Source organism: Leptinotarsa decemlineata, unplaced genomic scaffold, assembly GCF_025532065.1.
Source record: "Leptinotarsa decemlineata unplaced genomic scaffold, Ldec_3_MD MMD2_tig00026361_RagTag_RagTag, whole genome shotgun sequence".
Taxonomy (NCBI): domain Eukaryota; kingdom Metazoa; phylum Arthropoda; class Insecta; order Coleoptera; family Chrysomelidae; genus Leptinotarsa; species Leptinotarsa decemlineata.
This window is the reverse complement of record NW_027412704.1, coordinates 4,241,287-4,265,340: the sequence shown is the minus strand read 5'-3', so window position 1 is coordinate 4,265,340 and position 24,054 is coordinate 4,241,287. Positions and strand designations below refer to the sequence as shown.

The 24,054-nt window shown below is 35.4% G+C and overlaps 1 protein-coding gene across 1 annotated transcript in view; it reads left to right on the top strand.

Moving 5' to 3' along the window:
• LOC111507189 (neuropeptide receptor npr-1) overlaps positions 1-24,054 on the top strand; it is a 119,794-nt gene that overhangs the window by 90,024 nt on the left and 5,716 nt on the right. Inside the window, exons 5-6 of the mRNA XM_023162470.2 lie at positions 4,651-4,977; positions 19,674-19,868. Coding sequence (XP_023018238.2) covers positions 4,651-4,977; positions 19,674-19,845 — 499 coding nt within the window. The 3' untranslated portion in view covers positions 19,846-19,868. The remainder of the gene's footprint in view (positions 1-4,650; positions 4,978-19,673; positions 19,869-24,054) is intronic.

The window sequence follows — 24,054 nt, the reverse complement described above, 5'->3', positions numbered from 1 at the left end:
CTTCACTTCTTTGTTGATGGGTTAGATCTTGGGATCTAATCCATCAGAATTTTCAGAATTTTTTTTTTCGGATATGAAACGAGTTCAATTTTTATTGAACAGTTTTCTGAATTTCCTAGGGGGTACACGTCTGCTAAATCGTCATCCTTAAATTCTATACCTACAGGATCCTTAAGATCTCTACACAAATTTTCTGGTGTAATTTCTTCTTTTTTTTATTGAGTCGAAATATCAAAATATTCTTTTTATTTAGGGCTCTTTTGAGGTATTCTAATTCTTTCCTGAGTATATCGTTTTCTTTTTGCACATTTCCTACGGTATTCTTCAGCTTTTCAATTTTCAGAAGTCTAGTTGCACTAGCTTCAATACAATTTTTTATTTCAGTACGATTTTCCAAGATTTCATTATATAATTTTTCAATCGCTTTATCAAACTCTGTCATTATTACTGAGCCCAAATAAGTCAATGTGCGTGGCTACCTTTATGAGTTGTGTTTCTTATCGGTTTTTTGTTGTTGGCGTCTTTTTATCACTATTATTGTTTGAGATTTTCTGTTCTGAGTATATTCAATTTTCTATTTGATATAAGGTTAACGTACGTTTTTTAGATGGCAATGAATGTGGTATCACTCTGCCTCACTGAATAATCAATTTGAAAATTTTTGAGACTTTAATTCTCTATTAACTTCTTGATATTGGTAGAGATATTTTACAGATATGTGCACAGCATAAAGCACACCATACACCATAAATGGTAATCGTAATGAACTATTGTCGATATGTATCTTTATCTGTACACTTTAGTCTGAATGAAATTTATACCTCTTTCTCGAGATACAGTTTCAGGATACGGAAACCTTTCAGCGAGTTTCTGTTAAATGAGTTAATTTGTTGAAATTGCGAATGAATATGAATCATATCAAATTCAGGAGCGTACCCATTCACCTGAAATAATTAGTAGGAGTTAAAATCGCTTTTACAAATGATGTGAATCTCTGCCCAAGAGAAATTCGAAAGAGTGGAAAGTAAGGGTTTCTATAACATTTCATGGGGGATGTTTCAAGATCAAGATGATAGGTGGATTTGAATAATGAAAGTAATAAACTTCACTGGAGCTTGCAACACGGGTAATTCAGAGAAGTGAACAGGATATTTTTTCATTTCTACGAAATTTTCTTGGAAATATTCAGTCGTATATCTCATTGGTGATGCACTTTTTGGAGGTTGAGAATGAACAAAATCTTGACTTTAAGAAACGACGAAAAACTAAGATAAATATATCTCAGTTTCATACCACCAATACATAGAGAACTTCAGGAAGATTTTCAAGGAACTAGGTATGAAGGTGAAATTTGAAGCAGGTCATACACTACAGAGCCTTTTAGGAAATCTAAAGGACAAAGTCGAAAATCCGGAATGGTCTGAAACTTACGAAATTCAAGGTAAGGACTGCAATGCAAAATATTAAGGACAGGCTAAAAGATCTATTGAAATGAGATATAAGGAACACTGAGCACATCTAAAATATGGAAGACCACAAAAATCAGCAGTCACCTATAATTTATTGTGAAAGGGTTATATTTTTTTGTTCTGCAACAGAACCATTCCATAGACTTTAGTTCATTAAAATTAGTTAGACAAGCTAACAATAACAGGCATCTAGGTGCCTATGCGAGCCTTAGAAATAAGTCGACATAATAATATGAAATGCTTTATTCAAATAGGATACATCCTAATACATACAACAATGATAGTAATGTTAACATTAATATACATATAAATACAATAATACAAAAAAGATTTACTTATATCTGTTAATAAGTAGTCTTACCTACGATAATTGAAAATACAAAAAAAAGAATAAAAGATAAAAAATATCACATAATACCTCAATGGTCTCTTGAATGATCTAATAAATTTCTTTTGAACAGAATAAGACTGTTAGAAGACTTTACATTTTCAGGTAGGGTGTTATACTTGATAAATCCTTTGAACATTAATGTTTTTGTGTTGAATTTTTTTGTTTCATTATTTACATACAAATTATTTTTTATTCTAGTATTATATTGGTAGATTTGATTATAAAAAATTACAAATTTGTCAAAATATGAGGGTAGAAGGTTATGTAATATTTTGTAAATATAAATCATCGTTGAATATGTAAGCCTACTTTCTATAGATAACCATTCTAGAGTATTTAACATTAAAGATATATGGGTACTCCTGTCACATCTCAAAATAATCCCCATTGCGCGATTCTGTAGTTTTTGTAGTGTTCTCATTTTATTCAAATCACTTGTCTATAAAAGAGTGGGACAATATTCAAAATGTGGTTGTATAATTGTGTTATATACAGTTATCCGTGATTGCATAGTTACCTGTTGGGATACTCTTCTGAAAAAATATAATTTCCTCAAAAATGTTTTCTGTATGTAGGTGAAATGGTTATTCATTGATAGATGATTGTCTAACATGAATCCCAGATATTTGAATTCAGTAATGAGCTCATTGTTTGATTTCAATTTGATTCAAATCTAATTCTCTGTGTTTAAACGGTGTAGTAAGTATCATAGCCTTTGTTTTGTTTACATTTAGCTTCAATTTATTAGTTTTCAAATATATAGCAATATTATGCAATGCTTCATTCATTTTTTTAATAGCTTTATCTATATCTTTATCACTAACCGATACTAGGGCATCATCAGCTAAATAATGTTCATATTCACATTCATTACATTTGCTGATATCATTAATGTAAATTAAGAATAGTAATGGCCCCAAAATACCATAACCATAGTGGACCGATACCTAATAGTTAACTATATAAGGATTTACGTAGCTTGATAAATAAAAATTGCGAAAATTTTGCATTTGGATACTTCAGAATTAAAGAAAACGTCTTGATATTCATCTTGCCTGTGGCCATATGAATTCCGATCTACAAACTTGACTTCTTTATCGAAGAAATTTTGTTTGACGATCCTGCTGAATCTAAAGCATTGCTTTTTGGACGCAAATGAGCACGAGACAGAAACGAACACAATTTAACCCTGTTTCTAGACAATTCGCCATTAACATTTTCCAGTTGTGTGTGAACTAAAATTTAGTAATCATGTTTCCTTTTGTTATAAAAAAAGCATTTAGTAATTTGAAACTTATTTACTCTAATAGATATTTATTAACAAGAAAATGTAAGATCCTATTATGCAAACTGATAGTTGCCGACTTCAGATGATACAAAATTCATGTGTCAGGCTTATATGTGGGCTTCGTCGACGTAGTCATATTTCGTCTGCATTTTCTGAATTGGGCTATAGATATTAGAAAAAGGCGTTCACTTCATTTTTGTTCTCTTTTACACAAAATTTTGTCGCTTAAAAAACCGCGATATCTTTACAGTAAAGTGAGATTTCGCTCATAAATCCACGATGTGAATATCCGTCTTAAAATCAACATACAATTCCTCGTTTCAAAACTTCTTTTTTCAACCAATATATTAAGTAGTTTATTTTCATATGCAAATCCCTCTTATATAATTCATTCTCATACTTTAATATTCATCGTATACTCATTTTTTTCCTTTGGATTTCCTTTTCACCACATACAAGCAACATCTGATACTTCTGTAGTTTCTACGATGTTTATTCAACTGTGTGTATTACTTCAGTTATTTCTTTTTGTGATTTGAATCTGAATGTTACTGGAGTTTTCCCCAACACCAAATCGTTATTTTTCAACACCCCGACACGTGTTTCGATCACCAAGTGATCATCTTCAAAGAGGAAGATTAAAACTAGAAACTAATGCGAGCTAACCCTATTTATGCTATATGGGTATCCCATACAGGTAAACCATCCAGGCTTACCACCCATACAGGTATACCAACCTACATTTTACAATTTTGCCTTATCTATTATTTTACAATATATGTTTATATAAAACAATTTTCAGCTATATAAAAATTAATTTCACAATATTGCCTATCCAAATTTATTTTTGCAATGTGTCCTTATGTAGTAATCAGTAAACCCAACAACATTATTTTATTTTATTTTAACAAGCTATATAGTATGCTCTTTGGTATTGGTCCACCATCTTTATTCATAATATTATTATGTTTACTTATTTCTACACTCTCATAGGCATCTAAATGCCTGTTGTTGTTAACTTGTCTAACTAATCTTAATGAACTAAAGCCTATAGAACGGTTTTGTTGCAAAATATGATGGGCGACTGCTGATTTTTCTCGACTTCCATATTTTAGGTGTGCTTATAGTGTTCCTTATATCTCATTTTAATAGATCTTTTTGTCTGTCCATAATATTTTGCATCGCAGTCCTTACATTCAATTTCGTAAATTCCAGACTTTTCCGAATTCTCGACTTTGTCTTTTGGATTTCCTAAAAGGCTCTGTAGTGTACAACTTTTTTTGAAAACCACCTTCATACCTAGTTCCTTGAAAATCTTTCCAAAGTTCTTCGTATATTGGTGGTATGGAACTGAGATGTATTTATCTTGGTTTTTGTCCTTTCTGAAGGTCGAGATTTCGTTCATTCTCAACCTAAACTTCTTCTTCCTCATTATGCCATCTACATAAACATTATTATTATCATCATTATTATAATTTATCCGGATCCTGTATTCTTTTCAGGAATGCTCGAGGAAAATTCGACCGTTCAAGCCAATACAGCAGGAGCAGCTGCAGTGACTACGACCCCAGCAGGGCTCACTACGAAGTTCACGATCCTGATCTCAACGTAGCCAAAGAGATGAGAACACAAAAATTCCTGGTCACAATGATCACAACGTATGGCATTTGCTTATGTCCTTTGATGATCCTCCGTCTAGCAAGGCTGGCTCTCATAGAGACTTACGACAACAGCGGCCATTTTGATATAACGTTCGCTATTTTCGTATGGATCGCTTTCCTGCCGACCTGTTCCACTCCTTTGCTCTTTGCCGTGTGGCAGATAAACGGGTGAGTCAAAGGAATGTGTGTTTTAATGGATTGTTTCACAATATATTTCATTCGCTGACCCTTATAAAATATCCAATTCGTTTAAATGATTCAGTAATGTTTTCATTCGTAATGTTTTCATTCGTATCGCTATTCCAGACTTCAGTTCAAACCCAAGTGACGAAGTGTATTATATTCCCGAAGGCATAGCTTAAAAATGGTTGCAAAAATAGATGAGTAAATAATATACGCTTATCCAATTGAGAGACAAATATACATAATTATACATTGATGAGGACGTTTCATTTTCAACCTACCAAGTTCAATCAAACGCAAATAAAGTTGATATTTTTGATAATGACAATGAATTATTTCTCATCAAAATAATCCACTATTCTGCAATGATAATAAAATTGAAGGTTCGAAGTTAGTAGCAACAATGACGAAGAACAGACCGCGTTAGATTCGAAAACGTTTCTCAATTCAGAAATAAAATGTACATTCTTACCAAAACTAACCAGACGATCAAGCAAACAAACCGCAGATAGTACGAAATTCCACAACGAAACGAATCAGCAAACACCAACGTTGCTGAGAGGAGTGAACGTGAAAATAAGTCCACGAGAAAGTTTGATAGCGAGGAAAGCGACAGTGAAATAGTGAAGTAAGTGCAGTAATCATGAAGTGTTCTTGAAGATTCAGGATCATTCGTGATTTTGATCTGTTGAATACAGTTTTAAAAATTGATCAAGCAAATATTTTTCATTGAATCATCAAAAATTCTATGAATTAACGTAACAATATGATTTTTACAGAATGAATTGGTCATACTACACTCTTGTGAGACATATTAAGATACAGGTTTGCTTGTTGTATTTTCATTGAGCATTTTTCCATCGAGTGCTTCCATTTTATCAGGTGGCAATGCAGAGTAATATCAAACACCACTGATGTCCTACACGGTTGGTTAAGTAAAAACTCGCTATATCTCAATCCTTCCAAAACAAACTACATGACATTCCATACCAGTCAAAACCTCAATTTGCCTGCCTTAAACCTGAACCTATGCGGTATCTCTATCGAACCCTGTACCACTATTAAATTCTTGGGCATTTCTCTTGACAACGACCTTACTTTTAAAACACACTGCAAAAGTCTCACCGGCTCACTGAACTCTAAATGCTATCAAATCAGAATGTTAAAAAATGTATCGAACACTGAAGGTCTACTATTATTTTATTATGCTCAAGTTCAATCCAGAATTAGTTATGCAATCAGTATCTGGGGTACATCTCCAGCCGCTGAAGATATATTTATTGCACAAAAACGAATAATTCGTTGCATAACAAATGCACCGAAGCTGCAGTCATGTCGAAATCTCTTCAAGAAATTCGGTATTCTTTCTTTTTACGGTCTCTATATTTTGGAAGTCTTAACATATATTCATAAAAAGAAAAACACGTTTCTCACAAGTACTGACTTTCATAGTTACAACACCAGGAGAAGAAACGAGCTCCGCCTACCAAAGTCACGTCTAAACCTCTGACACAATCTACCTGATGTAATGGGATTGAGACTATATAACGTCCTCCCCAATGAATTGAAGTTAATAAATCAGACACACATTTTTAGGAAAAAAAACTAAAGATTTTTTACTTCATATTACACCGTACGATCTGAATGAGTATTTTGAATATTGTCGCAATTGCTAGTGCTAACTTTTGTCATGTCTGCTGCGGTCCGCTAGCATTTATTTATTTTATTTTATTCACCTATATGTGTATGTATATATGTGTGTATATATGTGTATATATATATACCTATACTAATATATATAATAATATATTTGTATACCTTGACTTGCCCTATAGCTTCTTGTATGCTCATATTAAGGACCAATAAACGTATTATTATTATATTGAGTTATATTGCTTCAGCCAGATGATTTATGATGAAGCTGTGAAAGACACTAATGAGTTATGCGAAAAAGAAGAGTTGGCTATTGAAATATTAAAAATACCATCAATTTTAAATTCTATTCCTTCAATATACAGGGTCTTTCACGACGAACGTTCGTTCGTCGTGAAATTTTGTGGTAGTGGGTTTTACAGAATGGCCTTCTCAACTAAAATATTTTCAACTTGAATAAATTCACACAAATACCTGTCAGATATGATCCAGTTTCGGTCGAGGTATTAACTAGGCAAGTTGTTTTCTGGAGGAAAATATTTGTCATGTAGGGACGTTGGGAGGAATTTTCAATTTGTTAATCATGAACATAAATATCCATCATCCAGAAAAGTTGGTCCTCATTTTCAACTCTCTGGAAACAGTAACGGTTCGAAGAAAACTAAAACTTTTCCGCTTGGAACGTGCGAGTCAATTTAGTGATTCACCGTTGGAAGCGTCGGAAAATCGGTACGCTCGAGAGAATTTCCTCCTTTATTTGTTACGTATCATTTATTCGAAATTGATAGGGCTTGTTTTTCCATTGCGAATTTATTGCTTCCTACGTTCCCAACAGAGAGTTAAAAGGTGAGTTCGTACAACTTTTTTGCTCGCTGGAAAATTCATATCCCTTTTATTTCGAATGAAAGTGGGACCTATTCAAAGTTTCGCAGGGAAGCCTCAGTGCTGTGTGCATTTCAGTAGGATTCAGTCAGAGTGGGAGTTGTGTGGCTTTTGACTCGATGGTATGACTCGATGTTTTTTGTCCTAATATGATGGAGAGATTCCATATTTCAAGTCATTCCAACAACTTTGGCGTACAGTTTAGAATTCTATCAGATATGACAACATTGTAATTCTGTGATAACAATTATTCAACAGTTTTTTGAACGTTATGTGTCGGTGAAATATGATTCAAACTCTTTCACGAATTCGTTTCGTTTTTTCCCTTGCAAAAAGAGGATCCCTCGACATCGCAAACATTTTTCAACTAAACACGCACTTCATATATTTTATAATTTTTTTCATACTTCGATATCTTGGAACGTGATCTCGAAAATTATCTTTGAAAAACAAAAATTCCTCTGTTTTCCCTCTATTTCTAATAGAATTTATATTGTTATGTTGGAATGTTGGAAATGATTGATTTTGACATAAGTCACTTCTCTATAACCTCTTCAAAAATATACACATCAAGGTTGATCCCACCATTAAAATCCAACATCGCAGACATACTTGAATAGTTCCACAACAATCGAGTAGGAATTCTTCTAAATAAGCCCTATAGCAGGGGAGCCCACGATACAAAATGGGGATTTACTCGAGCATCATTGAGACATATTATGTTGCAAAGCTTAGATGATAAGAAGAAAAAAATGTTATATAATATATACCTTTTCATAAGTGGGGGAAGCGGCTATAGATTTTTAAATATGTAAAAAAATACTGTTGCATAGACTTACTCGAGCGCGTCAGATATTGATAACATCAATATCCTACGTATTTTTAATAATTTTGGTATGTTAATCTGATCGTTTGCATGATGTGGGTGGTTGTACGTAAGGGTTGAAAGTGGAAAAAAAATTATCGAGCGCGTCAGATTTTCTAAGGGGATGTTAAGTGCAACAAAAAATAGCTCTCATTCAATAATCTGACGATTTCTATCTGACGCAAACTCGCGGCCATTATTATAATGTGGAAAAAAAATTCGCCATTTTGGAATACTCAAGCGCATCAGATTAAGATATATATGGTTCATCTCTATGTTTTAAACGTGCTGTCTCATAACCTGACGATTATCTAGAGGGATTCGCTTAATCTGACAAAAACAATATTTTTAAATTTTTTTTTTTTATTCATTAAACTTAATCAATTGAAAAGCTCAGGAAATAGCATGCAAATAAATAAGTATATATTTTTTAAGTAGAATACTTGTATTTATAAGAAAATAATTTTTAAAAAATGCTAAAAAACATTCAATTTCTTATGATCAATTGATTAATTGATGAAGAAAAGAGAAATTAAACTTTCTATGTTTTTTACCACTTTTATTCGTAACTAACGATTTCTTCATTATGATTTCTTACCACGTAGTAATGGCTACATCCATCAATCAATTGAATAATTAATCATCATCTTCATCACGAACGAGTCTCTGTGATCAGCTGTGATCAGCTGTGAACAACTTTACTGCCCTCCCCTTTCTTTACGTCACTCTCAAATTATCAGATTACTGGAATATACACTTTTTAGCAGATAATTAACTCACCCTACCTCAATCTGATGCGCTCGAGAATTTCTGATGATCAATTTTTCTTTACTAATCTGATCCTTTATCCCTCACAGGCGTCCTTATAGATGGGGCTCATATATGGTGGAGGTACTTAACCGGGTACAAGGTATCCCCCTGTATATTAATCTGCCGCGCTTCAGTAAATCCCGAATTCCCCGCTTGGGCTCCCCTATTGCTACTTCTATGCTCATCCTTTCCATTGTATCCGTCTTTTCCCTCTTCTCTTCCGGCTCCATGAGTCTTCCTTCCAATTATTTTCCACTCCAGTTATAGTTATACTTATGCCGTCTATCCTATTAATTTTTTTCAAGTGTCTTAAAAATTCTGCAGCATAGTGAGTCTTATTTTCTACCAGCTTTTTGTGACTTTTCCTTCACTAGTTTGTCCATTGTCTTCTTGAATGAGAAATTCGTTGACAGTTTCCTTTGAAATTGAAGTGTCGAACTACCAGGGTGGTCTCAGAAATACATGGCCTGACCCAGAGATGGCGGTAGTTGTTTAAAAATATCACGGTATTAGAAACATACGTTTCAAGTTTGAAGACGCTGCGTTGTCTAGTATTTGTTTGGCAGCCATCAATATCGAACGGTTCCGGTGAATTTGTGAAAATGGAGAAATTTGGTCATCCTTATGTAGTACAACACTTTTATTCGAGTTTGAACGCGTCTGTACGAGCTGTCAAGACGAGCATCGCAGTGGTCGACCAGATGAGTTGAATACAAAACAACACAGAAAAGATGAAAGGATAATAATTTTAACATATATGTACACTAATAATGGAATTTCCTGAACGTAAAGCATATATGCATGTATATATACACAGGTAGACACACATATACAGATATACACAATATAACTATACATTCAGACCTTTGTTGCATCTGATATACCAGGTAATCAACAATTTCGTTGTAGTACATCAAGAAAGATAATTTATTACTTATTGAAAAATATATATTGAAGAAGAAAATAATACAAATCATGAAATCATGGAACAACAAAAATTAATTAGCACTCCGGGGCGACTTCATTGATTCCAGTGGCGAATTTGCTTTTTCAGCTGCAGGAAAACCCGGAAAAACCTGCAGCACTACATCCTCTGAAGATCTTGATCTGCCAATATCCTCTCTTCTATAAAATAAAATGTAGGGTGTCTCCAGAGGCTCCAATAAATTCAAGACATCGCCAGAACATTTAGTGACACGACTATCGTCAAACTTAAACCAGTCCGTTTGAAGATCATCAGTATTATTATTGGATTGACTGGTGCCTCAGATATACTTGTTTTCTTGTAATAGTCAGTCAGTTTGGCGCATGGTTGGCAATACAGTTGATCAATAAAAAAGCTTTGAAATGTTTTTTGAGGAGACGGCAAGAATTTATGGAGTGAATGTATGTTTTGTACATCTCTGGTAGAGAATTGAAAACTTTTAGTGATATATGTGTGACACAACTCTAGCCCAGTTGTAGATGGTTCAAATTGAAAGGGGTATATTTTCAAGAGAAAATAATTTTTAGGAAAAAAGTTTTGACATTCTATTCCTCCAACTTTGTACCAAAAAGCTTGGGAATCTTCCAAAAAAGAAAGAGAGCATACAATTCCAAAATAAACGTAATGCAAAGATGTGTAGATCGTGCAAAGAGATGATTCTTTTGTATTACATTAGATTATCTGATTCTCTAATGATTGTGGGTGTAAACCTGTTGAGAATGAACATATATATCATTACTATTATTTTTATGAATTCAGTCCGACCTCAGACAGATCCAATCAAGACACTATCGTTTTTGTCCTGTCCTGCACTGACGAGGCGTAACACTTCGAAATCATATTCAAAAATCACTTGATTATGTGATTTTTACTTAACAGATATGATTCTTTTGTATTACGTGAGATTATTCTGATTCTTTGATTATTTGTATTTTCTCTATTTGTAGGTGTAAACCTGTTGAGAATAAACATATTAGTATTATTATTTTTATGAATTCTGTCGGTCTCAGACAGATCCATCCAAGCACTGTTGTCTATGTGCTGTCCTGCACTAACGAGGCGTAATACTTCGAAATCATATTCAAAAAACACTTCATTGCGAGATTTTCACTGAACAGAGATGATTATTTTATATTACGTGAGATTAATCTGATTCTCCAAGAATGTCAACGCGTTTATACGATCCATGTCCCCAAAGATTGTTTCCCGATGGAGAAATGTGTCAACACAGAAACCACTATCCAAGCTTATATATTTTATGAGGCTTGATTTGAGATTCACTAGAGCCGACAGAAGGTTATAGGAGTCTTAAGAGTTTTAGCTTCTCATGAATATGTCACGAAATAATGGAGGCATTACGACGCGTTGAGAAAAACTTCGATATTATGAAAAAAACATACATTATGGCCCGAACGTGCGGTATAAATTTATTCAAGGCATCTTCGTGGGTGTTGAGATTGGTAAAATGTAACGTTTTGGACATTTTTCATTTCCAAAGAGAGGCTTAGAATAAACAGGAATCTCCATATATTATATAATAATAATAATAATATTCGTCTTTATTATTTTCAAAAAACATTAAAAAAAAAACAAGATTGAGGGAATGCATCAACAGAAAATTTTTGAAAATAAAGGGCGAAGTTCGGTTCAGTTCCTGAACTAAGCTGTTCTTCCACTTAACCTTAACCATGCTGTCCTAATCAATCATTATACATTCAATAAAATCATGTACTGCTCAAACTAAATTTCCAACTCCTACAGAAGGAAGTATTAAATTAGTTTCTTATTCAAAAACCAGTTAGAATTCAGACCAAAGGTCAGTGGTACTACTGCTTCATCAAGCTCTAACTGACTTGACCAAGTGGGGGAACATCTGAGGGCGTACATGAGTTTTGGAATCGCCAAACAATTTTTCAAAAGAAAAAATACAACGTGTTGTGGAAGTTCATTCAATCTGGTGGTCAGCAATTTGAGTGATTCCCGTTTTTCTCGAAGATGTTCTGAAATGAATCTTTAGAGAAAGGAGCACCCAGAAGACTTCATTTAGACTTTTCCAAAATTCTTATGCCAGGAGCCAATTTCAAAATGGATTCGGAAATATTATTCGCAGTTGAAAGAGTAATCAACTCGCATTTTTCGAAATTTAGTTCAGGTCCAAGATGTTTTGAATAATCAATGATTTTTTCTAAATCCTTTGAAACACTGTTTTCATCGCCAGCGTTCAAATACCAACATTTAAATTCGGATGATAAGCTTTTAGTGAATTCGTTGATGGTCAGACAAAAAAGAGCAGGTCCTAAGGGATCACCTTGTTGAACATGTCTCTCAGACAAAATCAGATGTTCACCAAAACTCAAATAGGAAGCTGATTCATAACACTGACTTAAGAAGGGATATAATCCTGGAAACGAATCTTCAACCTTACGAAGCATGATGTTTCTATCAATCATGTTAAAGGCATTTTTGAAGTATATTTTCAGGAAAACTTTTGAATTGGGATTTGGATAAAGATTAATATATCTACGAGCAGCATGAGCAACAGCTTCACATCCACCTGCAGTACCGAAACCAAACTGTAGTGGACGTAACATCGATCCTAGATCATCTTTAATCCTCATACAACCAAGTTTAGCTACCAACCGACGGTAAAAGGTACCGACAGCAATCATTTTTCCGAAGAGCACACAGTGAAGCGCCAAAAAGTATAGAACAAATTCCTGGAGAAACCCTACCAGTGAAAATGAAATTACTATTTATTTTGCTATTAAACTACGAGCTTCTCAGCCTGACTATTATATCTCCACCATGTCCAAAAACGAAAATTTCTCAACCATCCTGTTCATTCTCCACTAAAATTTTTTCTTCCTTCGTATCAACATCAATCTACGTGACTCGTTTCATTACTCATGAAAGTGCAATTTCGTTAAAAATCGCGAGTTTTGCGGTTTTATAAATATCTTTCCCCAGACTCGTTGACACTGCAAATTTCAAGCTCTATAAAATATATGAGTCGGAAAGACAGGAAAATGTGAGGAATAAATCAAGCCTGCCCTTTCATTACAAGAGAACTTTCCCCGAGAACTCGGTGTAGATTATCACTGTAATATTTCAAACAATAAATGATAAGATCAACAAATAATTCACCTTTTACGCTGCTACTGCTGCTAAAGAGATAACACACACAATTCTTCGACTTAGCCAGCGAAAGGACCGGAAAGTTATAATAGATTGAGAAGTGCGTTCCTCGGGATTCTTCCTTTCCTTTTTCGCGGCGCTCCTAAAAGGAAAGACTAATTATCCTATTCGCTGAAATTATTCTCATTACTTCAAACCCTTGAAATGGAACTGGAAATGGGTAGAAGTTGAAATCGTAAAATCTCTCCAAACGTAGAATTATAGTGATGAACACTGCATATAATAGACTCAATGATAGTAATTACATTCGTGAACAGTGATATTTCATGCCAATTTTTGTCTAACAAACTAGGAATTCTTCCTTCTCTTTTTTTCTCAGGCACAAAACACAAGCCCGATAGGAAAATCCTTGAAGCGCTCTGAGAGTGGTGCCTGTGCGACAGTAGCGACAGTATCTCTAGAAAACGATACACGAATAATGTCGGCAAATATAATAAAATATCTTGGAATAGTTATAGATATACATCTGAAATGGGACCATCACATCAACTTCCTTCTGAAAAAACTTCGATTTTTTCTTCGTAAATTCCGACAGTTGAATGATATTCTTGACCTGAAACAAAAAAGATAATACAGGGTGTAACATAAGTACGTTAAAATATTCAAGTGACGCATTCCTGAGACAATTTCAACAAAAAAAGTCTATATGAACTTATGTCCGAAAATGTTTCGTTTCGGAGATACGGGGTGTTGAAATTGAATTTTTTTGTTCACTTTTTGGAAATAACTTAGGACTTACTCAATTTAACGAGCCAATAAAAGATAATATGTGCGGTTATAGATATATTATCAAAAAAAAAAAAATTGTTACCAAGAATTAATTTAGTTATAGATTGCAGTAAATTAGGCAATTATGAGCCTCCACAATTCACCATAGTATATAGAGTAAATATATATACAAATAAATGTAAAAACCATATAAACCCCTTGAATATAAAACAATACAAGAAACCCGAAGAAACAAAATTATTCGTAACACAAATCCCTCCTATAATAAATAATAAACAAAAATTAGAAAACTCGTTATCGCCTCAAAACACATTAAATTGTATTGCCTGTTAAAGTAGGCTTCAACCTTATACTTGAAATTTTATCTTGACCAAAATAAAAAAACTTTTCCTAGACTTGCCCGGCCGCCGTACTAATATTGACTTTCTATCAAGTATTTATTAATGGGAGTTTTACTCTAAAACAAAAAGGAAGTGGTATAATTTCCTTGTCTTTCTTTTCAACGTCAATGCCTCAAAATAACCACTATTACCAAAAATAAAATTCAAAATGACAACCTCTCTCAATAAGACAACATGGGTGTTAGTACAATTTAAAATTGACTCACGTTACTTCGTTTATCCTGGTGCATTCGATTACCCTAGCTGCGCCCGTGATATGTCCGTCCTGTCTAGTCCTGACTCTGTAATCCTGGCTAATGTCACAAACAAAACACCAAATTTTATTTACCTAACCGGCCTAACGCCAATATACCGCAAGATTCACTCCGTCGCCCCCAGTTTATCTAGAAATCACTATTTCTAACTATTTTTTCCTTATTTATTCCCGTGTTTTTCCCGGAGCGTGTACCACTAACTACCGCTTATTCCGCTTACTCCCGTATCCCCCTGACTACCATTAATCGCCCGGAGTCTCGCTAAGTACCCTTTATCGCCCGGAGTCCCACTAATTACCCTTTTCGCTCAGCGTTTTCCGATGCACGTCCCGCTAGCTACTCCCCTATTTAGGCTACCTCCCTCAGCTTCGAAGGCTGAGGGATGAGACCCCCGATCTCGTCTCGACGAGATCCGGTGACCGACTTCTTTTCTGTCTCCAGCAACTCCCGTACCCCCAGTACCGTCTTTAACAAAAATAAGTTCTCCCTCTTAACTTCCCGTGATTGGTCATTCCCTACGGTTTTGCTAGATTATTTTCCATTACCCTTCCCATTTAAAACTTGTGTTATTTTTCATCGAACGTTATTGATCACCCTCTATTTTTGATAAGCTGTGGTTCTGCCTATTTAGTTATGGCGGCTCTTTTCCGAGTCAACAAAATTAACCGCAAAACCTTAGGTCGGCGGTTTCTCAACCGTTTCTAAGAAACGTGATTATGGCACATGTAATGTATACGGTTATTTGGGTTACTCTAACTTACATGGCGGCGGCAAAACCGACAAAGTCTTACAATCATATATTATATTCCTCCAGACGCTGAGTCATCATGAGAGCATTTTCTGCCACTGGGTTCAATGTGACCGTTAAAACGAACTGACCCTGCAAAGAGAGATGCTGTTCAAAAATGAATTCTTATTTTCAAGGAATTAAATTAACCTTTTCCATCACCCTTATAATGGCAATTATTACACCATATTGATCTTTCGCTCAAGATGTTGAAGACATGATTTTTATATCACTTATAGCAAAGCGACTGGTCTCTAGTTATTTGGAATATTTTCCTTGCCCTTTTTGGGAATAGGCTGAACGCGAACAATCTTCCAACAAGAAAGAAAAACCCCTTGTTTGTAAGACAGGTTGAAAAGTCTGTAAAATACTGGTGAAAGTTCATTGACGCACTTTTAAAGTACGGTAACTGGCACTTCATCTTGTCTGTAGGTGACATAAGGTGATGATGTGAGTGTATTCATTGAGATGATTCTCAATTCAGTTCAACTGGTTCTGTTTCCTAGGCTTGAACAGACGATCTACGTAGTTTACCCAATTCAGATGTTTGATTTTTAAACCCTAGAATAAAGTTATATGACAGTATTTGAAAGGTATTCAACTTCATATCCGAACACTTGGAAGTTATCTTCGAACTACACTGTATACAGATTCCAGAAGTTATTGAGGCATGAACAATTTCCAATCAAATCAAATAAGTCATGGAAGTCGATTATGATAGTCGAAAGTCTCAAGAGCCTTGGGATAAAAGGGGATCTACCCTATCATCACTGTTCTTTATAGGCATATCTCAAACAATAAACGTCAACAAATCATTCGCTTCTCCCCTAGATCATGGCAGGAAAGAGGTCGCAATTCCACAACAAAACAATAAAAGAAGTTGAGAACTTTTAATGAATTAAGAAATATATTAATCCATTCTTCCGTTTCTCACGACCTTCGCTAATTTAAACTGTCTAACAAGCATTAGTGTGGACTTTTAGCAAAACATTTGCATTTTTTCCAATCTAGGGTCGACTTTTAAATAAAAAGAGCTTGACTCTGATTTATCTCGGTTACGGTTGAGAATAATTAGCTGGTACATTATGTTGATTAATTCCGGTAACGTTACTAAAGAAGAAAATCTTTTTGTATATTTTAATAACGTTTGTAATAATTGTGAGTCGCGTTGAAAGGCCCATTAGATGTTTGTGGAAAACGAAAATAACAAAAGTTTAATTACAATAAAGAGTGTGTTGTCTTTAATGAACTTCAGCGACGCGATCTGGTTTCGCACGGATATCAGAACATATATGCCTAAATTTTCAATGTTGTAGTGTCATATTAGCTTGAAGAAGATTGCCATTCGATTGAAAGGTCGAAGAATGAAAACGAGATCGAATGGATACAGTGCGTAACTACTATATATCCCTAGGGTCACAGACATAATCGAGAAACTATTAGGGAAACACTTCATTAAAACGGTTTTCAAACCCACCAAGAAGATACAACAAAGTCTCAGGTCGGCTAAAGACAAAAGAGACCCACTATCAACCATTTTGTCAGAGTCTTTATAGCTTCCCAGAAAATTCTGGATTACTGATCCTGGCCTCGGAATATTCTGGTTTTAATCTTGAGGTCATGATTTTGAAGATATAAAGGCTGGAAATTTCGCCCACCAGAAACAGTTTTCTTAGAGCATTCCAGTTCCAGCGTACATTTGTCTCAGAAAATCTCGTGAACAATTCCATAAATGTCCAGAACATATCTTTTGAAAAAAATCTGTCCAAATCAGTTTTGCCATTAACCAGCTGTCACCCCCATACGAACTAAGTCTTACCTATTAACGTGTGATTCCTAGCACGGGTTGGCCGACAGGAAGTGAAAATCGATCGTCCGGCCTTGCGGTTCGAACCACCAGTTCACACAGCGGTTGATTGAGTGGAGCAAACCACCAACGTCAACCCAACAGGCTATCGTCCCTTAACTACCGTTGTAATAGAGTTTTTGTAGCTTATTATTATTATTATTACAAAACGTCTGGGAGTTCATCGTTCATTATACATAAAAAATACATTTATACATAAAAGCAAAAGGGTTAGCCAAAGACTATCTTCCACCCCTCCCAAAAATTATACAGTGAGTGTTAAAATAGATAAAGATAATTTAAAGATCCTTCACACATGCGAAAAAGAAAAAATGATGAATCTGTTGGAATCTATGGAAATAAACAAGTCAAAGAAAAATCCCAATTCTATTGTCCTCAACGAACAACTTGATCTAAATAATAGTCCTCTCCTGAACCTATAATCCAGTTCCCAAAACCTACATTATATCAAAAGCTTCGTTTTGTTATGTTCATGGATTTTGCAGGTATACAAAATGTAGGTACCAAATTATTTATGACAGGATAGGAAACTTAGGTATAAATTACTCAGATTTAAATGTAATCAGTTAGTTTTGAAAATGGTGTAATAACCGAAACTAGTCAACAATAGAGAAATATCGTGGAAAATAGACAAGAGTGTGTTTTTGTAGTGTATCCTTAGTTTTAACTGACCTGAGTTTCATTTCTTCTGATAAATGTTACTTGAATTTGTAAAGTGATTTGACTTATGATGCACTGTTTGGAACCTTCGGTGTAGTAATGAATATTACTGGAGTTTTTTTCCTAACACCAAATCGTTATTTTCAACACCTCGACACGTGTTTCGATCACCAAGTAATCATCTTCAAAGAGGAAGATTAAAACTGAGTGATCGACTTGGTGATCGGTGTTGAAAATAACGATTTGGTGTTGGGAAAAAAACTCCAGTAATATTCAATGTCATTTGAGTTGAAAATAATTGTCACATGTTCATGGAAAGACAAAGAGCTATATATGGTTACGCCAAGATTTTTAGCACCGTCTACCCAGTCAATGTCTGCGTTATCGAGAGCGAGCCTAAAGTTACACTGAGTTTCTACTATTTGTTTTTGAGACCCTATGCATAAGGCCAAATTTTTATTTGGATTGGTTTTCAGTCCATGATTCTCCGAGTATAGGAATGTTTAGTGCAAATCTGTGTTTATATTGGCCACGCAACTTTCTGTATAGGTGTTACGAGAAGACAAATAAAACTGTATATCATCTGCGTATAGATGTACTTGACAATATGATGAGAAAGTGGGGTAATCAAAAATAAACACTAGAAACATCAAGGGTCCTAAACTACTTCCCTGCGGTACACCTGAGATTGTTTCTTTTAATCATTCAGTAATCTCTGTGATCGGCCTGTGAGATAGCTGGTCATCCATTTAAGAGAAATGTCATCGAATCCTATGAACTTGAGCTTGCTGAAGAGTGAATCGAAATTAACTAAATCGAAAGCTTACTTTGATCAAACAGTAGTGCTGAAATGGTGACTTTTGATTGATCTCTGAATCTCGCAAGATTGTCGATTACTTTCAAGAGGGCTGCCTGTAATTCGTGTTTTTTCGGAACCTAGACTGCTCGTACGGGAGTATTTGATTTTCTTCAAGAAAAGCTCTTACTTGACGAGAAACATTTTTCTCGAATATTTTAGAGAATGAGGGCAGAATACTGATAGGGCGTAGGTCACTGAACGTTTTTTGTATGGTACACAGATGAAATTCATATAATATCATAAGATAGAATAAAATGACTCCAGACGTGATACGACAAGATAAGTGTTTTATCTTCTTGACAGGTATAGAATGTTCTCAGGTTTTCAAAATTTTATTTTCAATACAGTCCCCATTTTGTCCTAGTGACATTTGCGGGACATATTGGGGAAGTCTCAGAAAGTCAGGGAATGGTAATACCTACCGACATCCTACAGATGATTTGACGTCCTTCCTTATTGTCCCCAAAATGGTCATCGAGTTATTCAGTTATATAGTCATCAACTGACTCCATAAATTGGCAGAGGATTTTGTTGTATACAAAGTTTATTCTGATAGAAAAAACAACAAGAATAATGTCATTTTCGGATGCTACCACACTATCATTCTGAGGACGACGTTATTAATTTTTTTCGTTCATCTTCGCATATCCTGCCCTTTTTTGCCCAAATCGATTTTGATAGACATATGGCGCAGACCCACATACATAACACCCTAACATTGTGAACTATTTCAGGTCGAGGATGGAGCGATTGCGGGGATACTTCCGGTTCAGCAATCAGAAGTTTCGACAGTCCTGCGAGACGGTGACAACCGCAGCAGGGACGCCTGCCGCTCACCGATCCAGGCGATGCCAGCATAGCCAGCTGCAGGACGAGGGCATATCCGACACAAACAGCTTCACTTGATGGAACAGCTTGCGCAGTCATCGGTAAATATCGTTGAATTTAAAGCGAGGTTTCACTCGAGTTATGCTTTTTTCGACCCGTAAGAAAATTCAAATTCGCGTAGATTTTTTTAATGTCAATCTGCATTGAAGTTGATGAATTTTCTAAATGAGAGGCCAGTGACGACACGTTCAATGTGACCAAACCTCACTATAGCTCACATCACAGAAATAACTGGTTGAAACACCAAGAACATGTATACAGGGTGTTTCAAGTTCGATCCTCAATATTGGGATCTCGACAACTATGAGAGATACGAAGATAGTTAAATTGGGGCAAAGTTGCACATTTACCTAAGTAACAATACGCCGTTGAGGAAGTTCTGAAATTCCGAATATATCCGGAGATATCCTAGAAAAACAGAAATTTCGGAAAATTGTTTTTATTTGTTCCTGGCTTTATTTTTCGAAGGATTCGAAAATTAATCACACTCAAGTCTGGAGACCTTGCTAGCCACCTCACCGGCCCATTATTCCCAAATCGAAAGTCAAATTTAGGAACATCAAAGTTATAGCCTATTATGATAAGAATTAATTTTTTTCAATATCTGCAATGATAATTTATGATACTACATCATTGAAAAGGTAAAATCCGGTTGTATTCAAAACAGAAAGAAACCAGTGTAGTGCCCATAAGAAAAACTAAGTTGACGATGATGGCCGGAAGACGAAACGTCGGATAGCAAATCTGAAAACACCATTTTGTAGCAGGGAAAAAGTGGCAATGAAAATTAGGGTCAGTTGCCAACTGCTCCAGAGTCCATACGTCGATGTTAGTAGTAGAGCTGCAAGAGTTCTGGCTCATTCCTTATAGAAAAACACGTGCAAATTTGAGCAGGTTAATTCTGGACCTTTTTGGACCTCAGGCCCAGTTCACACGGAAGGGACAAAGGTCCGCGCATCATCTCTGACAGACGTCCATTCTGTGTGAATTGGGCCTTAGACTTTCAGAGTCCACTTATCCACTTTTGCGGTCATACAGTCGCCCAATCAGAAGCTATCGGGCGTACAGCATGGTAAATGAGCAAGCTTGGTCCTAGCACACTTCAAGGTCGTGCGTCGTCAGAAATGTTTCGGAAAGAGACTTTAGTGAATGGAAGAGAGAAATATGTGACGTAATAGATGCAGGATGGAATAAGTATCGGAGAGATTCAAAGAGCGTGGGTCCCCTTGGGACTCCCCTTCATACCTTGGGCCCCCTTGGGACTCTGCATCACCCCTCGGGCCCACTTGAGACTCCGCCTAATCCCTCGGGCCCCCTTGTCGCGCACCAGTCACGTGGTCCTAATTAAAAAAATTTATCGGTATGAGATTTGAACGCAGGTCGTCTGCGTGGTAGGCTTTGTTCTCAAGGTGTGTATTCACCAAAAAAGCGAGCACAAGCGAACAAGCACAAAGTAGATGATTCAACTACGACTACGAACTTGAAGATATTCGCTCTGGTGTGGACGAGACATCAATATGTCGAGCAAACACGAGCGAACATGCGCGAACTCGAGCTCATGCTCGTTCGTACTCGCTTTGTTAGTGAATAGGCACATTTACTTTCGACACCAACGTGGAATATTGAAAGTAATTGCGTATTGTTGATATTTATAGCGGTTGTTTTGTCTGGACTGAAATCGATTCATTTTCTATAGTTGACCATATTTTTTGATTACCGTAGATTTCAATGGAAATTGTAACGTCATTTCCATGTAGAAGATAGGGAAATATCCTTAGATTCGGGAAAGAATTGATGTTTCATATAAAGGTGTGTGTTTGTTGGAGTGAGAGAGACTCGTGTAACGTAATCGATGCAGACAGAGATGGAGATGGTGTCGAGGTTATGCGTTGCTAGCGCAAGCAGGTGTTGTCACCTCCAGTTCCTATGTCAGTTGAATTTTGTACGGATGCAGGCCCAAGTCACGATGCAAAATTCGCCAAGTTGTAGTCTGCGAGAGGCTGAGTCCGTGTGAGCGACGTGAAATCGACTGCCTCCTATTCTCCAGCACACTCTCACAAATAGCGGCGATGTTTTCGGCTTTTCGTGGACGTACGGGTTTTGGTCGATCGTTTACTGAAACAGTGAACATTGCGAATAGTCTTTTCGGTAGGACAATTATGGCGACCGTAAACGTACCGCGAGCGCGCGATACGTTGCCCAATCAGAACACTCATTATGGTGGAAAAAATATTATTCACATGTGTTGTTGAATGTTACAGACTGAATAAATGACCACTGATTTGACAGGTTAGCTTCAAAAAGATGGCCGTTACCAACTGCCAAAGTTCGGAAGTCCATGTTGGGAGACCCTATATATGTGTATTTGAGAGAATTTCTCATAATATCAGAGTCATAATGCTGTTTCAAATTATCATGTATCTCATTGAATCCTGCGAAATTTGTTCTCTTTCATCGGTCGATAAAAAACCTGATTAACAACGGTACGTATTTCCGATCGACTGAGCACCAAACTTTCAATACTTCGTTCACTATTCACCGGAGAATTGAAATTCGAAATCGCTGAGCCTGTTGATTTCAATCAGTCACGGCGTTCTGAAAAGTTGTTTCCTATATTACGGTGAAATCCAGGGACGTTCGTGCAGCGATTCGTAAATTCACAATTAATTAACTACCACTGGAATGGTTGTCAATTCATCAAAATTCAAAGCTTACACAATTGAACATTTTCAATAAAATTTCATCAAAGGCTGATAATGGAATAATGCTGAGTGAGCCTGCGAATTGGTAATTAATGTGTTTTTCAAAATAATCTTTCATTACAGCGTACTAAACTAATGCAGGTACAAGAACGAAAAAAATATGGTTTTACTCAAAATAGAGAATTACTACTGAAATAGTATTTTACCTTATATATCCGGTAGTTGAATATTAATGAATACTGTAACAACACCTAATTAATATAGAATACTAACGTGCCGCCCTAGTTCCGCACGGGTGCATTGCTGATACTCTATACTATATACTATCTATACTAATATTATAAATGTAAACGTTTGTGAGGATGGATGTATGTATGGATGTATGTATGTATGTTTCTGGCTCTTTCACGCCTAAACGACTGAACTGATCTAAGTGAAACTTTACATAAATACAGCTTATACATCCAAATAACATATAGGATATAATTTGCAAAGGTTTTGTGTAATTTTGATCATAATATAATGATAAGTATTGAGTCAAAAATATTTTTGATCCCTGAGAGCTATTTTGGCGTGCGCTGCATGTACCGTTGAAGTTACATAAAGATAAAGTACCGTGAGATTGTTTATCTCAATTAGTTCTAAATAAAAGTCGGTGATAGCATATATCTAACTCTTATGTAGTAGCCACTATATGCAAAATACTGAGTCATAAATACAATTGAATTGGATACTTTTTTACAATGCACATTTCAGAATATCTGTAGAATTTTTATTAAAATTGATACAATTGTCGTTTTAAGTATTTAATATAGGTAAACTTTGTCTTTCACAAGTCATCACGAGAACAATAATTCGATGCAACGCAGTAAGCCATTACGCGTCGCGACGGGTTTGTTTGTTGCAATTTTATTGATTTGTATTTCGAAAACGAATGATTTTTCAATAAACAGTTTATAGGAAAAAGTTATTTTGACGCGATCCACCACATATTTAGTTTTTGTAAAGTTATCAGCAACTTCACTTAGCGCCCTAGTAGCTAAGTATTATGCATCGATATAGAAAACTGTAAATATCTCGAAAACCATCACCTCCAGCGTTGTTGTGGAAATGTACCTTTTTTACTTGAAAAAGGTGAAGAAATTTCGTTTTTCCATGAAAAGTACCAAAAGTTTACTGTCGAAAAAGTTAGATGTTACATGAAAATTAATACGAAATTATGATTTCCCACTTCAAAAAAATCCCGGGTACCAAATTTAGTGCAAATACCTCATTTTTGCAAGAGTTATTTTTAAAAAACAAAAAAAAAACTAATTTCAACACCCTGTATCTCCGAAACGAAGCATGGCCGGACACAAGTTTATATAGACTTTTTTTCTCAAAATTTTCTCAGGAATACGTCACATGAATATTTTAACGTACTTATGTTTCACCCTGTATAGTTAGTGAAAATCACATAATAAAGTGTTTTTTGACGTAACACGTGATTACACAACTTATTTTTCTCAATCTTCAGCAATTAGTG